This window comes from Chlamydotis macqueenii, chromosome 3 (assembly GCF_036417535.1).
Source record: "Chlamydotis macqueenii isolate bChlMac1 chromosome 3, bChlMac1.mat, whole genome shotgun sequence".
In the NCBI taxonomy this organism is placed as follows: domain Eukaryota; kingdom Metazoa; phylum Chordata; class Aves; order Otidiformes; family Otididae; genus Chlamydotis; species Chlamydotis macqueenii.
In genome coordinates this window covers 118,958,575-118,971,533 of record NC_141558.1, presented here as the reverse complement: position 1 = coordinate 118,971,533, position 12,959 = coordinate 118,958,575, and the positions used below count along the sequence as shown (strand labels likewise).

The 12,959-nt window shown below is 39.9% G+C and overlaps 1 protein-coding gene across 3 annotated transcripts in view; it reads right to left on the bottom strand.

The window, feature by feature from the left end:
• Positions 1-12,959, bottom strand: part of KIF16B (kinesin family member 16B) — a 153,945-nt gene that overhangs the window by 118,822 nt on the left and 22,164 nt on the right. For all 3 annotated transcript variants that reach the window (XM_086745326.1, XM_086745328.1, XM_086745329.1), the window contains exons 4-8: positions 7,568-7,684; positions 3,079-3,176; positions 2,477-2,586; positions 1,704-1,846; positions 152-320 (exon numbers count right to left, since the gene is read on the bottom strand). In XM_086745326.1, coding sequence (XP_086601452.1) covers positions 152-320; positions 1,704-1,846; positions 2,477-2,586; positions 3,079-3,176; positions 7,568-7,684 — 637 coding nt within the window. The remainder of the gene's footprint in view (positions 1-151; positions 321-1,703; positions 1,847-2,476; positions 2,587-3,078; positions 3,177-7,567; positions 7,685-12,959) is intronic.

Genomic DNA, 12,959 nt, shown 5'->3' with positions numbered 1-12,959 from the left:
CATTTTCATTCATTTTCAAAAACGGTATGTGTTAGGCCACTATTTGTGTAAATAAAATAAACAGAAGTGGAATTAAATAAACAGAAAGGAATTTAATGACTTAAAAAAAAAAAACCAAACAAACAGATAAGCATGAAAACCGGAGGCTTACCTAAGGCAGAAATTACATTTCCCAGAGTAACTAGAGATTTGTTAATATTCCCTCCTTCCTTTAATCTAACCCCTGTGGCACCAGTGGCATCTGCTCTCTCACTTCCAGCAAGATCTACCAAATGAATCTTGCTAACAGTTTCACAAGGCATTTCAGAATCAAATTTAGCCTAGAGAAAAAAATAACAAAAAAAAAACAAAAAAAAAAAACACCACAGCACAACAAAGAAGAGCATGTGAATCCAAGTTAGTGGCCTTTTTCATGTCATGATTGAACTTGTTTACAATAGCAGAGCTTCAGAAGACAGGTGTATTAGAGGTGCATTTGAACATTAATTGCAGTATAACTTCCATACAAATACCTACTTCTTTAAATAGTAATATTTGCAACTTTCTAGCCACTTACGCAGATGTACTGACGACTATCAATTGGTATTTACAGTGAACATGTGCTGCATCCATTTTATTAAGCTTTCAACATTTAAATTATATTTATATTTAGCTTTCAACAAGTTATAGCACACACAGACAAGTTCAAGTAAGTAGCAACTGCAATTTTATTCTTCAATTTTAACTGAGGCTTCCTCTCAATTTTTATCTTAATTCACATAAATCAACTCAGATTGCCCTGTTTCAAACTTCCTTCTACTTTTACAGCACAACAAAATCTTTTGCTGCCTGCCTCTCCATCCTCTTCTGAAAGCTTTGCAATGAAAAATTCATCATCGGTGAACAGCTGGTGCATGGCATTTTGTGTGTGTGTGTGTGTGTGCGTGTGTGTGTGTGTGTGTGTTTTGAGGAGAAGACATATAAAGTCCTGACAGGAGAGTAAACCACCTCTATGCTACCTTCTCTTCATCTAGCAGGTTATCGGTGGACTGTCTAAAGAGCCTCCCCAAAACTACGATGAAGAGCAGGATTCATTAGAGCATTCTAATGAAGAGTACTCCTTCATTAGAAAAGGAGTTTACTACATATAAACAAAAGATCACTATGCTCTGAGAAAAGGTTTTAAATGTCTCCACTATTCCATCAGTAAATCAAGGAATACAAGTAGATTTCCAATAAAAACCAGAGGAAAAGTCAGCAAGAAAACACTCAGAAAGCTTTCTACACTCTACAGTGTGGGCCACAGAGTCAGTTTTTTTCATAAACCTTGGATAACATCAGAGTGTAAAAGGTAGTCCATGTTCAGCTCTGGTTGAATTCTCACACAACATGCTCCTCACTCACTTCTCCTGTCACAGCAGCATCATGAAACACATTGGCACTAGTCATTGTTATTCAGCCTGAACTCCCAATAATCATCTCCTCGAAATCTATTAAGCATAATTTTAAGTAATCACATTGCACTGTAAATTTTAAAGATTTAATCACTGATAAACATTTATAATTCTCAAAACAGTATTTTCACACTTTTAACTTTCCCTGTCATAAGACAACAACAGAGTCATTATCTACCCATACTTGCTTATTTGACAACCTTGTTTTTAATTGTCATATGAATTATTGAATGTAAACAGATATCAAGACAAGGGAGTTTGTTTTGTTACCTGAGTGAAGTTGATTGTGAAAATGGCGTGCGACCTGCTACTGACATCATTCATTCCAGTTGCAGCCGTCGTTCTATTTATATTTCCTGCATCCATAAGTTCCTCTACATCACTATAATTTTGCACTAAATGTTTAGACAAATCTAAAGAAAAGCAGAGTGTTACAGTACACTCCTCCATACACTTGATTTTCTTTACAAAATAATTCAAATTACTGTCACTACTGCAAAGTATTGCTGCAATTAGTGTTTATTGTCATACTCATTTATCACTGAAGGAAAGGAATGAGGCCTCATGCAAACAATGGAGAATTTACACATTCACAGTAAACTAAGAAAAAAGAAAATGCACTCTTACTAAAGTATTTAGTGCAATAACATAAGCATAATCCCTTAAGAGACACGAATCTTCCCTGGTAGAGGATAGATTAAGACAATTAGATCTTAATAGGTTCTTTCCGTCTAAACAATAAAAAACTATAAATTACAGTCAACAAATTCTTGAAACCAATGGCGTCTCATAACATTACTTAAAAATGTGTTATAAATTTACAGATAAAACCTGTGTACATATAATAATGTTTGAATTGTGAAAGTGAGTGAGGATACAAAATGAGAAGCTATTTTCCTTTAATGCGTTTATGTCAAAGGAAAGCACTGTATTTATCATCATTTATATGTTAAAAGATAAAAATACCCTTTGCAATTACACATGACATTTTAGAATACATAAAGGTAATAAAATATCCAGTGCAAAACACAAAGTGTTTTTACCCTCAACATACGGCCCTTCTTTTGGATGTTCACGTATTCTTAAATTATTAGTTTTTGATGACTTCCGTCTGAGAAGATCTCTCACACGTTCATTATAAATTTCCAGATAACTGAAAAAAAAGATTAGAAAACCAATGACTGATTCAAGTGTCTTCAAAAAAAAGAAAGCTGTGCTAATACTGTGTTTGAAAAGCAAGATGCCTAGAGAAGCAAATAGGTTCAAAGTTGGCTTAATATAGTAATGACTAGAGCATACCATAACAAAAAAAGCAAGAAGCAAGTAGAAAGGAAGTACATATTAGCAAGATCAAGATCTCCTAATGTCAGTCTGAAATAAAGAGTAAAAATAAGGAAGACGCTACCCAGTGGCAAAGGCATTCTCACTATCATTTAAATAAAGCAAAATGCTCAGCTGTTGGATTGAAGTTAGAAATACTGTTCATTTTGACTACGACTGCCAACAAAAATCAATTATAGGACTGAGGCCAAGCATGGAAAGTAATTTGAAAACCACACATTTTTCTCAGAGATAAAGTGAAACAGTGTGGCTGTAACTGAAACAAGTTAGATTATCAGCAAACTATTAACACACCAAGACCTACCTGACTTCCGTTCGAAAGGATGCCTCATTCCGCTTTGTTTTTTCACTTATTTTGCTAAATAATCCTTCACAAATTCGAGGTATTAAACCTGCATCACCCTGCAAAAACAACGATACTTATTTCCAAGGCTATATAAGCATCCACAATGTATTTTGAAAAATAAAACGCAAGATGACTAGTTGAGAGTTCCAACATCCAGAAAAAGGGGAAAAAAATCAAAACTTTTCAGCAAATACTCTCTTGCCCTTTATTTAACTGTAGTCACCTTGCCACTGTAATCCTTGCGTGTGTGTTGGAAGATATATACTAGCTCAAATTCTTTGCAATTGGAATATATTTTGCCTCTCTCATTTAGTTCGAATAACCCCAACTGCTTAAGGTAGAAACGGGCTTCTCAGAGCAACATATGAACTGCGTTATCTCAATGCTATCTTTTCTAATTTCTATTTCATCTAACTATGGAGTTGGCAACATCTACAGAGAACAGGACAAGAGCCATATACATGCATCCATGAGCCATTCACATTCAAACCCCCAATCCCCAGCTCACAATCCTTTCTAATTCTAATTCTGTGCACTGCTGAGGCAAGAAATATTCTTGCTTAGAGTTAGGGGTCTTGTAATCAAGCAGGATGCAACTTAGGACAAACCAGAGCGAATATCCAATGTAAGCATAGCCCAGGCATCTCAGGCACCCAAGTGAGTTTTTCTGGTGGGATTCTACAGAAATCTGCCAGCAGGAAAACACAAAGACAGAGGACTACGCTGCACCAGACTCCGGCAGGGCAAGTGCTCCACAGGCAAAGATTTCTCTTCTGCTTGGACCCCCACATAAAATCTGACCCTTTTTGCCAAAGCCCACTCTAGTCTGCCTCTGTGCTGGTTCCCTCTGTCCTGATTCTTGAGCTTCCTGCGGTATTCTCTGCCCCAGCAATCTTCTTCCAGGTGCCAACTCTGAGCTTCTCTTCCTATTTCCTTTGCCCAAATATAATTCCCAATTCATCATCCCATCTCATTTTTTAATCATATTCTATCCCTCCATTTTGCACTTTTCCAGCTTCTTCTTCCTCCTCTTAATCAGAGCCTCTCTGTCCTTCTCAAACTAGTCTTCATTCATTGAAATAATAATCTATTGTCTACTTCTATCATACCTAGCTCTTCACCTGATTGCTCCTTGGTTAAAAAAAAAAAAAGTAAATAACCCCTAGATATGTATCAAATAACTGGAGATAAAGAGTTTTCAGGGTTCAGTGTTGGAATTTCCCCCACACTTTTTTTTTTTAAAAGAAAAAAACTACACCCCGATACATCAGAAGGAAAAAGTAAGACTTTTCTTTCATCTCATGCTTGGAAACACCTGAACAGTTTTAACTAAAGCTTAAGGAAAAAAACATGAAAGATCTATCACAAAGTTTTTGCCACATCATTAGTGTCTGACATAACTTAGCAACTGCAAAGAGAGTCTTCATATAGGAAATATTATCTCTAATTGAGTAACTCCAACCATAGCAACATAGCGACGAGAAAGGAAGAACACACAGCTCCCAGTATACTTCATCTGTAAAATATACATCTTACAGAATGTACACTCTTTATTAAAAACTGTATTCAAACATTTTCTTCCTTTTCACTCCCTACAGCTCTATGGCAGGATCAACTACATCTTTGACAAGTTTTTTCTGGGTTACAGAATTTCCAGTCATGGAAATCTACAAAACCTAAATAGGTAGTTCACTTCAGACCTGAATTTTCTCATTAAAAGCCTGTTTTCCTTCTATGCTATCTAACCAGCAAACTACTTATTGCAATTCAAATGCACTGTTTCTTACTCATCTACTTTGGACATGGGGGACAAATCATTTCCTTCCTTCCTGCAGCAGCTTCACATCTTGGAAAACTTTTGTTCCTTTCTTTGCATACACAAGTTTGACTTTCCTGATAGATCATTTCAGTATCTCTGCTCAAGATTTATTCTAACTGATCCACACATTTCTTGAAATGATTGCTGCACACAGTACTGCAAAAGCAGCCTTCCAGAGCCAAGAACAGCAGATATTGAAAGCAAAATGAGAATAGAGTTCATACTTTTTAAGGAGGAGTAGGGAAAAATTTTATTTCCAATTCAAGTTTTTTTTACAGCACTGTAGTCTCTCTGACAGAGCCATCAATTTTAAAGCATTTAACTTGGCAGTGGTGTATATTTTATACATGCTCTGTACAAAGCCAGATTAAAGTATTTATATAATATGGCAAGAAGATTAGACCTTTATTATTGAATAGTGTCAAACAAACTTCAGCACCTATTCATTTGCAAAATGTCTTGATGATCACGGTCATTACATATAGTAAGGCTGTCTCAAAAATGTCACTTTTATAAATTTCTGAAATAGAAATCCACATCTAGGTCATAAGATCTTTTTTGCTTACAAAAGTCTATTCTGCTTACCATATTGAGGTGAAATACAAAGCTACTTATTCTGTGACACCTGAAAGAAAAAGATTTACTAATCTACTGATTTACTCTCCTAAGCTAAAGGAGGTGCAAAGTGACCAGTCTTACTACATTTCAAAAGAGTGATCTATCTAAGGAAGGACAAGTGGCAACATTCTCCTTTTCAGTTCAGCTGAGAGAAGACAGGATGCATTTTTTCCCCAAGGATTAAAGAATGAAACCTGTAGAGGTTGCCTGGCAAACAGGCTTCACCAGTCGGCCCCTTTAAACTGCTCCACTCCCAACAGTTTGGTTGGGTTTTTTCTGTCTTTGGACAGTCATGGAGACAACTGCAAGAAACTACTCCTTTACTCACGAACTGCCAAATACTCCTATCACACCTTCCTCTTCCAGGGTCTACTGTTGAGCAGTTAAGGAGTTAATCCTTAAAATTACAGTTACTATATCAAGTCACAACGGTTTGCTGAAACTTACATTTAGCTACTCTCATCCCCAGCTTCTACTACTCACTTGAGCCTTCTCTAAAATAGGTCCTTGACCTCTGTTTAATCTTCTGACCCTTCAAAAGAGGCCTGAAAAACAAATCTCTTCAGAAAGAGCTGATTATTCATGTTGCTGTAGTTCAGCCCCGATCGGGACCAGACTACGCAGTCTCTTTCTCACTCCCCCTACCCTCCGAGAGAACAGGGAGAGATAAAATAAGAAAAACAGCTCAAGGTTTGAGATGAGGACAGGGAGAAATCCTTAAAGTTACCGTCACGGGCAAAACAGACTCGACTTGGGGAAAAACACTCATTTATTTCTAAAACTAGCAGGAGAATGAGACAGGGAACAAGATAACCTCCCTCCACTCCTCACTCTTCTCGGGCTTAACATTATCTCTACTACCTCCCCTCCCGAGCGGCAGGGGTGGGGGAAGGGAATGGGGGTCACGGTCAGTTCATCACGCGTTGTTTTACGCCGCTGTATCATCGTCGGGGGAAGAACTCCTGGCATTCCTCCTCTGCTCCTGCGTGGGGTGCCTCCCACGGGCCACAGTCCTTCGTGGAACTGCTCCGGCATGGGTCATCTCTTCCACCGGGTGCAGTCCCTCTAGAACAGCTGCCCCAGCGGGCCCTCCACGGGCTACAGCCTCCTTCAGGCCTCCACCTGCCCTGGCATGGGGTCCTCCACAGGCTGCAGGTGAATCTTTGCCCCTCCGTGGACCTCCATGGGCTGCAGGGGGACAACCTGCTCCACCATGGTCGTCACCACGAGCTGCAGAGGAATCTTGGCCAGAAGCCGCGTTACTCCTCCCCCTCCTTCTTCACTGACCTTGGTGTCTGCAGCTGTTTCTCACAACAGGCTGGCAGACTTCTCTCAGGATCCTTTTTACATCTTGTTCACTTCTCATCTCCTCTCCACTTCTTGCAGCCAGGCTGGGCCGAGTTGGGCCCAGTCGGCTGCCCGGCAGAAAGCCAGAGGGTGAGGCCTGCAAGGCCCACAAGGCCCGCGCCTCCCCCTCTCTGCCCCTTGCTCAGCTGCTTCACATCTTCTCTCCTTTTTTTTTTTCCTGTTTTCCCCTACTTAAATACGTTATCACAGAGGCGTTATCATGGGACATTCTGCTACCAATTGGCTCGGCCTTGGCCAGCAGCGGGTCCGCCCTAGGCCTGGCCGAGTCCACTGGACAAAGGGGAGCGACTTCTAGCAGTTTCCTACAGAAGCTACCACCTTAGGCCCCCGCCTCACTAACAAAACCAGAACAGTCTCCAGTTGGGCACAGGAAATCAGCAGTAACATTTGAAGTTTTGGGGTTTTTTTACTGAACAATTATTGCTTTTTGTCCAACTTAAGAGTATCACTGAAAGAAACTTCTTTCAACTGTAAAGCAGCTTCTAAAACCTCTGATTACTACTAGAAGGTATAATACATGGGGAGTCAGTAGCATACAGACAGGATCAGCAATAATAACTCCATTAAAACATGCTCTTGCAATGGCATAATCTCAAAGCATTGCTACAGAACAAAAACACACATTTGCAAAATAAAACATACCACATTTCCCATCATGGTGTAGGACTTCCCAGATCCAGTCTGTCCATATGCAAAAACACAAGCATTATAACCTTCAAAAGCAGATTTAAGTACATCTGTGCCAAGATCTTTGAAAACCTGAAAACAAAGAAAGTTCTTTTAAGACAACAGAAGCTTGGGGGAAAAAAAAAACTGGCATCAGTCATCAGTCCAGCATGGCAAATATTAAACAATAAACTACCACAACATAACATATTGGCATCAACTGATATTTACTGTAGGACAGGAAATTAGTACTTCAAATAAAATACTAAATTTTACTACCGTATTAAGTTTACAGCACTGCAATAGCGTATTTTCTAGTTCTTTTTGTGTCAGAGATCTAATTGACATGCAGAAGTACAAAACAAAAAAACTGCTCCCTTCTTTCTATACCTCGAGTTTCTTTCAGTTTATCTCAGATACTTCATTTATTCTTCCTTATTGTTAGTATCTACTGACTTTTTGTATCTTTCCCAACTCTCCATGTTTTGCAAATATCGAGCCCCTTCACAAAAGTAAATGTTTCAGTGACCCTGTCAGTTCCTTAGTTTGTGTTTTTGGAGGGTTTTGTTTGGTTGGTTTTGTTTTTTTGCTTTAACCAAGTGTAATAAAATGAACCATTATTTTCTTCGTATTTCCTCCCTAAGTGGCTTTTACATACAGATAGTTTTTAGGCTGGCAAACATGGAAACATTCTCTGTATGGTAAGTGATCCTCTTGCATCAGCTAGCCCCTTCTCATTTGCCCTCAACATTTACAAACTGGTAACAATCCCTCCTTCCACATTCTATAATATGGGAGTCTGTTCTCACCTAATAACTTCAGCTCTCACCAGATGCCTTCAGCACCTTCCTCTGTGTCGTGGTTTTGTTAGTGAGGGGGGGCCTAAGGTGGTAGCTTCTGTAGGAAACTGCTAGAAGTCGCTCCCCTTTGTTCAGTGGACTCGGCCGGGCCTAGGGCGGACCTGCTGCTGGCCAAGGCCGAGCCAATTGGTAGCAGAATGTCCCATGATAACGCCTCTGCGATAACGTATTTAAGAATGGGAAAACAGAAAAAAAAAAAAGAGAGAAGAGAAGATATGAAGAAGCTGAGCGGGGGCAGAGGTGCAGAGGGGGAGGCGCAGGCCTCATGGGCCTTGCAGGCCTCACCCTCTGGCCTCTCGCCAGGCAGCCAACTGGGCCCAACTCGGTCCAACCCGACTGCAAGAAGTGGAAAGGAGATGAGAAGTTAATAAGATGTAAAAAAAGATCCTGAGAGACATCTACCAGCCTGTTGTGAGGAACGGCTGCAGACGCCAAGGTCAGTGAAGAAGGAGGGGGAGGAGTAATATGGCTCCTGGCCAAGATTCCCCTGCAGCCTGTGGTGACGACCATGGTGGAGCAGGTTGTCCCCCTGCAGCCCATGGAGGTCCACGGAGGAGCAGAGATCCACTTGGAGCCTGTGAAGGACCCCGTACCGGGGGAGGTGGATGCCTGAAGGCAGCTGTGGCCCGTGGAGGGCCCGCTGGGGCAGCTGTTCTAGAGGGACTGCACCCGTGGAAGAGATGACCACGCCGGAGCAGTTCCACAAAGGACTGTGGCCCATGGGAGGGACCCCACGCTGGAGCAGGGGAGGAATGTGAGGAGTTCTTCCCCCGACCATGAAGCAGCGGCGTGAAACAACGTATGATGAACTGACTGCAACCCCCATTCCCTCTTCCCCCCTGTGCCGCTCGGGAGGGGAAGGTAGTAGAGATAATGTTAAGCTTGGGAAGAGGGAGGGGTGGATGGAGGTTATCTTGTTCTCTGTCTCATTATCCTGCTATTTGTAGTAATAAATGAATAGTTTTCCCCAAGAGGAGTCTGTTTTGCCCGTGACGGTAACTTTAAGGATTTCTCCCTGTCCTTATCTCAAACCTCGAGCCGTTTTTCTTATATTTTCTCTCCCTGTTCTCTCGGAGGGTGGGGGGAGTGAGAGAGAGACTGCGTAGTCTGGTCCTGATCGGGGCTGAACTACAACACTCTGCAATACTGGTTCCAGCATCCTTCCCATGATTCCTGCCTTTTCATTATCATTATCCCTCATTTCCATCCATACCTCCACCAGCCCACTGGGCAAGGACTAACACTCAGTGCAGCATTTCTCTCAATGAAAATATTCATCTGTGTCTCCCAATCCAGACATGATTTTCAAAAATCTCATAGATGCTTGGCTACTAGTCTGCAGTATATGGGTTTAAATTAACCAAGGTGTACAAGTCATTATTAATAACAAATGGCACATGCGCATTATAATCATGCCACTTCTCCCTTGAAGGAGTACTAGGTAATTTCTTTAATCATTAATGCTCAGTTGTAAGTACACCTTTGGAATACTTAACTTGACCTTCCCTTCAGCAAAGGAGTTACAATGCTATAATCAAAGAGGAGGAGTATAAAGATCAGCCAAAGCACAATTTCCCTTTCACTTGTAATTTGAAAAGTAGCATCTTAGTTGAATTCTCCCTCCCGAGTAATTGCTTCTTTATTTTTTCCTGTTTTTTTACCTTTCTCTACATCCAAGTTTTTACCTCACCATCTGGACCACGTCTTTATGCACTACTGTTTCAACTGCATTTTCCCTTTTAATAATTTGTATATACCTTGCAAAGTGATTTGAGGTAGTACTTAGGATAGTTACAGTCAGTATTGTCTGAATACAGAGACTTAGCACATAGGTTTTTAAAAAAGACATTGTTAGGATGGGACTTTGTCAGAATCAAATGGCTGGGACACTGGTTTGTCACAAAAGTGCAGTAAACATCAAAATTCTATTTGTTGCTCTTCCAGGAATACAAACTAAGTAGCTTGACAGTAAACTGCCACTCCCACTCTAATTTTTGAATACTAAAGCATATTTTGCATCTACAAGGCATATTAAAGGGGCACATTGAAGACAGACTTCAATTTATTATCTTTTTGCCTTTCAAATGGAAAAATATAACAATCATGAACAAAGTACACTAGGCAACCACATTACCAACAATGAAGATCAATTTTATTCCATAACAAGACATATGTGAATGAAAGATGGCCTTCTTCTATGCCAGTGGTGCAGTAAACTGGAAATTCTGCAGCAGCTTGATAAGAGCTTAACTACAAAGTCTTCCAACTAAAGACTAAATTAATAACACAAGTAAAACAATAGCTTGTGCAGCATTTGTTTAGAAATTGTACTCCCACAGTTTGAAACCATCTTTTGCTTTCAGTGCGCTGCACACACTGTAATTAAAACAACACTTGGCACGGGGACAACAATATTTTTGCAGCTAAGCAAAAGAAGTTAGCATTCTTGCTAGTAAGGACGAAGGAGGCAGTCTGGGGTTGTGGGACTCACTGTCAGAGCAGAATATTGAACATGGACATCTAAGCCATGTTTAGGATTTATTGTTAGCGTCCTGTTACTGCAAACCATAAAGCTCACAGCTTTAAAAAAAATCATTGCTCAAGGCTGTTCAGCAATCCCTATATAGACATTTAACTTTTTTTTTTCCCCTATAAGCTCCTGACATGGGCAAGTTATATTGATTTTGCCTTAACCTGACCCGCTCTGAAACAGAGGTAAAATGGCACTAATAAGGGAAAACTTAAAATAAAGAAAACTTAATTTATCACTTATTTATAGAACTTGGACACCAATATAGGACATCACTTGGTTATCCATTTATATTAAATCAAGTTTCCTTTGCAAGTGTTTCATCAAGAATTAACTTTATTATTTCACAGCACATTCAGATTCCGAAAAAAACCTGCATTGTAACAGCAAGAGTCTAACAACACAACAGACTCTCTTCCTTGGATTGTTCTAACAAGGTCTTGTTGTTGGAGATTAAAATAAGTTTACTTATAGAATGTTAGAATTAATTGTGTGGTTGCTTAGAGGTAAGTGTGGGTGACTTGTAGCTCACTCATAGCTTAGCATGAGTAGGCCTTATTTAAAACTGAGCATAAGTGAACTTTAAGCGAACTCCATTTGTTAGCCCAGATAGCTATGTAGAGGAGGTAACAAAGGAGAATGGGACATTCTAATCTACAAGATAAGGGGGACCAAATAACTTAAAGGAAAATAAAACTTCCAAGCAGATAGCAGATAATGAACAAGTCGTTGGTAACTTTTACCTAGAGGTAAAAGGGCCCTAGAGGCCGGTTTAAGCCAGAAAATAAAGAAACTAATGACCAGCTGCAAACTTTGAAGATAAGGAGATGGCCTACCTAGAGACAAGGAGGGGACTCAATGAGGAGCAAGAAAACCCCAGCCCTGAAATACCATTGGACTAACTTATGTGTGGACAGTGCATGAAGGCAACATGGAGTGTGAAAACTTGGATTGTGAAGGGTGTGATTGTCCAGGGGTTTCTTTGTTCAGGGTTCCTCATGGGAGGGACTCAGCTTGAGCTGTAATAAATCCACTCTGTGACAGAAGCTAGGGTCCAAACTCTTCATCACAGTCAGGGCTAAGTCTGGATCCAACTGCATGTACACTCCTTCCTGGAAGGAGTTCAGAAAGCAAGGGAGTCCAGTTTGAATCCCGCAACTCAATGCAAGGGTCCTCCTGAACTCTCCTTAACCACTTGTCTAACATAGCTTTCCAGTAGTATCTAAAGTCAGGTATAGAAACAGCTACCTAAAGGATCCAAGAACTAAATATCCATAAACCTAAGCCACAATTAGTGCTTAAGAAGAATTTCTGTAACTACTTTTATAGAACATTTTGCAGACTTTTCCAAATATGCACTGATACATCATTAATACTGTTTTATGGAGATATACTGATCTCTATCAGGAAGAACTGAGAATACGGTAATCAGTTATCACTGAGAATTACATGTATTTTCACAAAACTAAGTAATATTAAACAGAGACCCTAACCAATTTGTATGAGCAAACTTAAGGCAAATATTTGTTGGGTCTGCAGAACCACAAGCAAAATTTCAAGCTTCAGCTAGAACTGGAGCAGAAAATACCCAATTAAAGCTGCTTTAATTAAAATAAATAAATAACTCTCTCCATGCTCAACTTAAAGCATTTACTGAAGTTCTAGTAAAGCCACATGGCCTGAACCACCTGTTTAAAAACATCCACTAGAAACCAGTGTTCCAGTCACTGCGCTCAAATACAGTAGTTCTTGAATTTGCGACAGTTGTAATTAGGGTATTTCTACTTCAATGTCCACAGAAATGTATCCCTGATATTTCAGAGAAGATAATACTTCAGAGATATTTCAGCAAAAACTGTGTTACTTACAAGAATATTCTCAAGAAACAACAATCCAGGAAGTTTAAGACTATACATGATCAAATGTTTGGATTAAACGCTAATAACTCAGTGAAATAAAGAAAGAAGCTTTCAGGGAA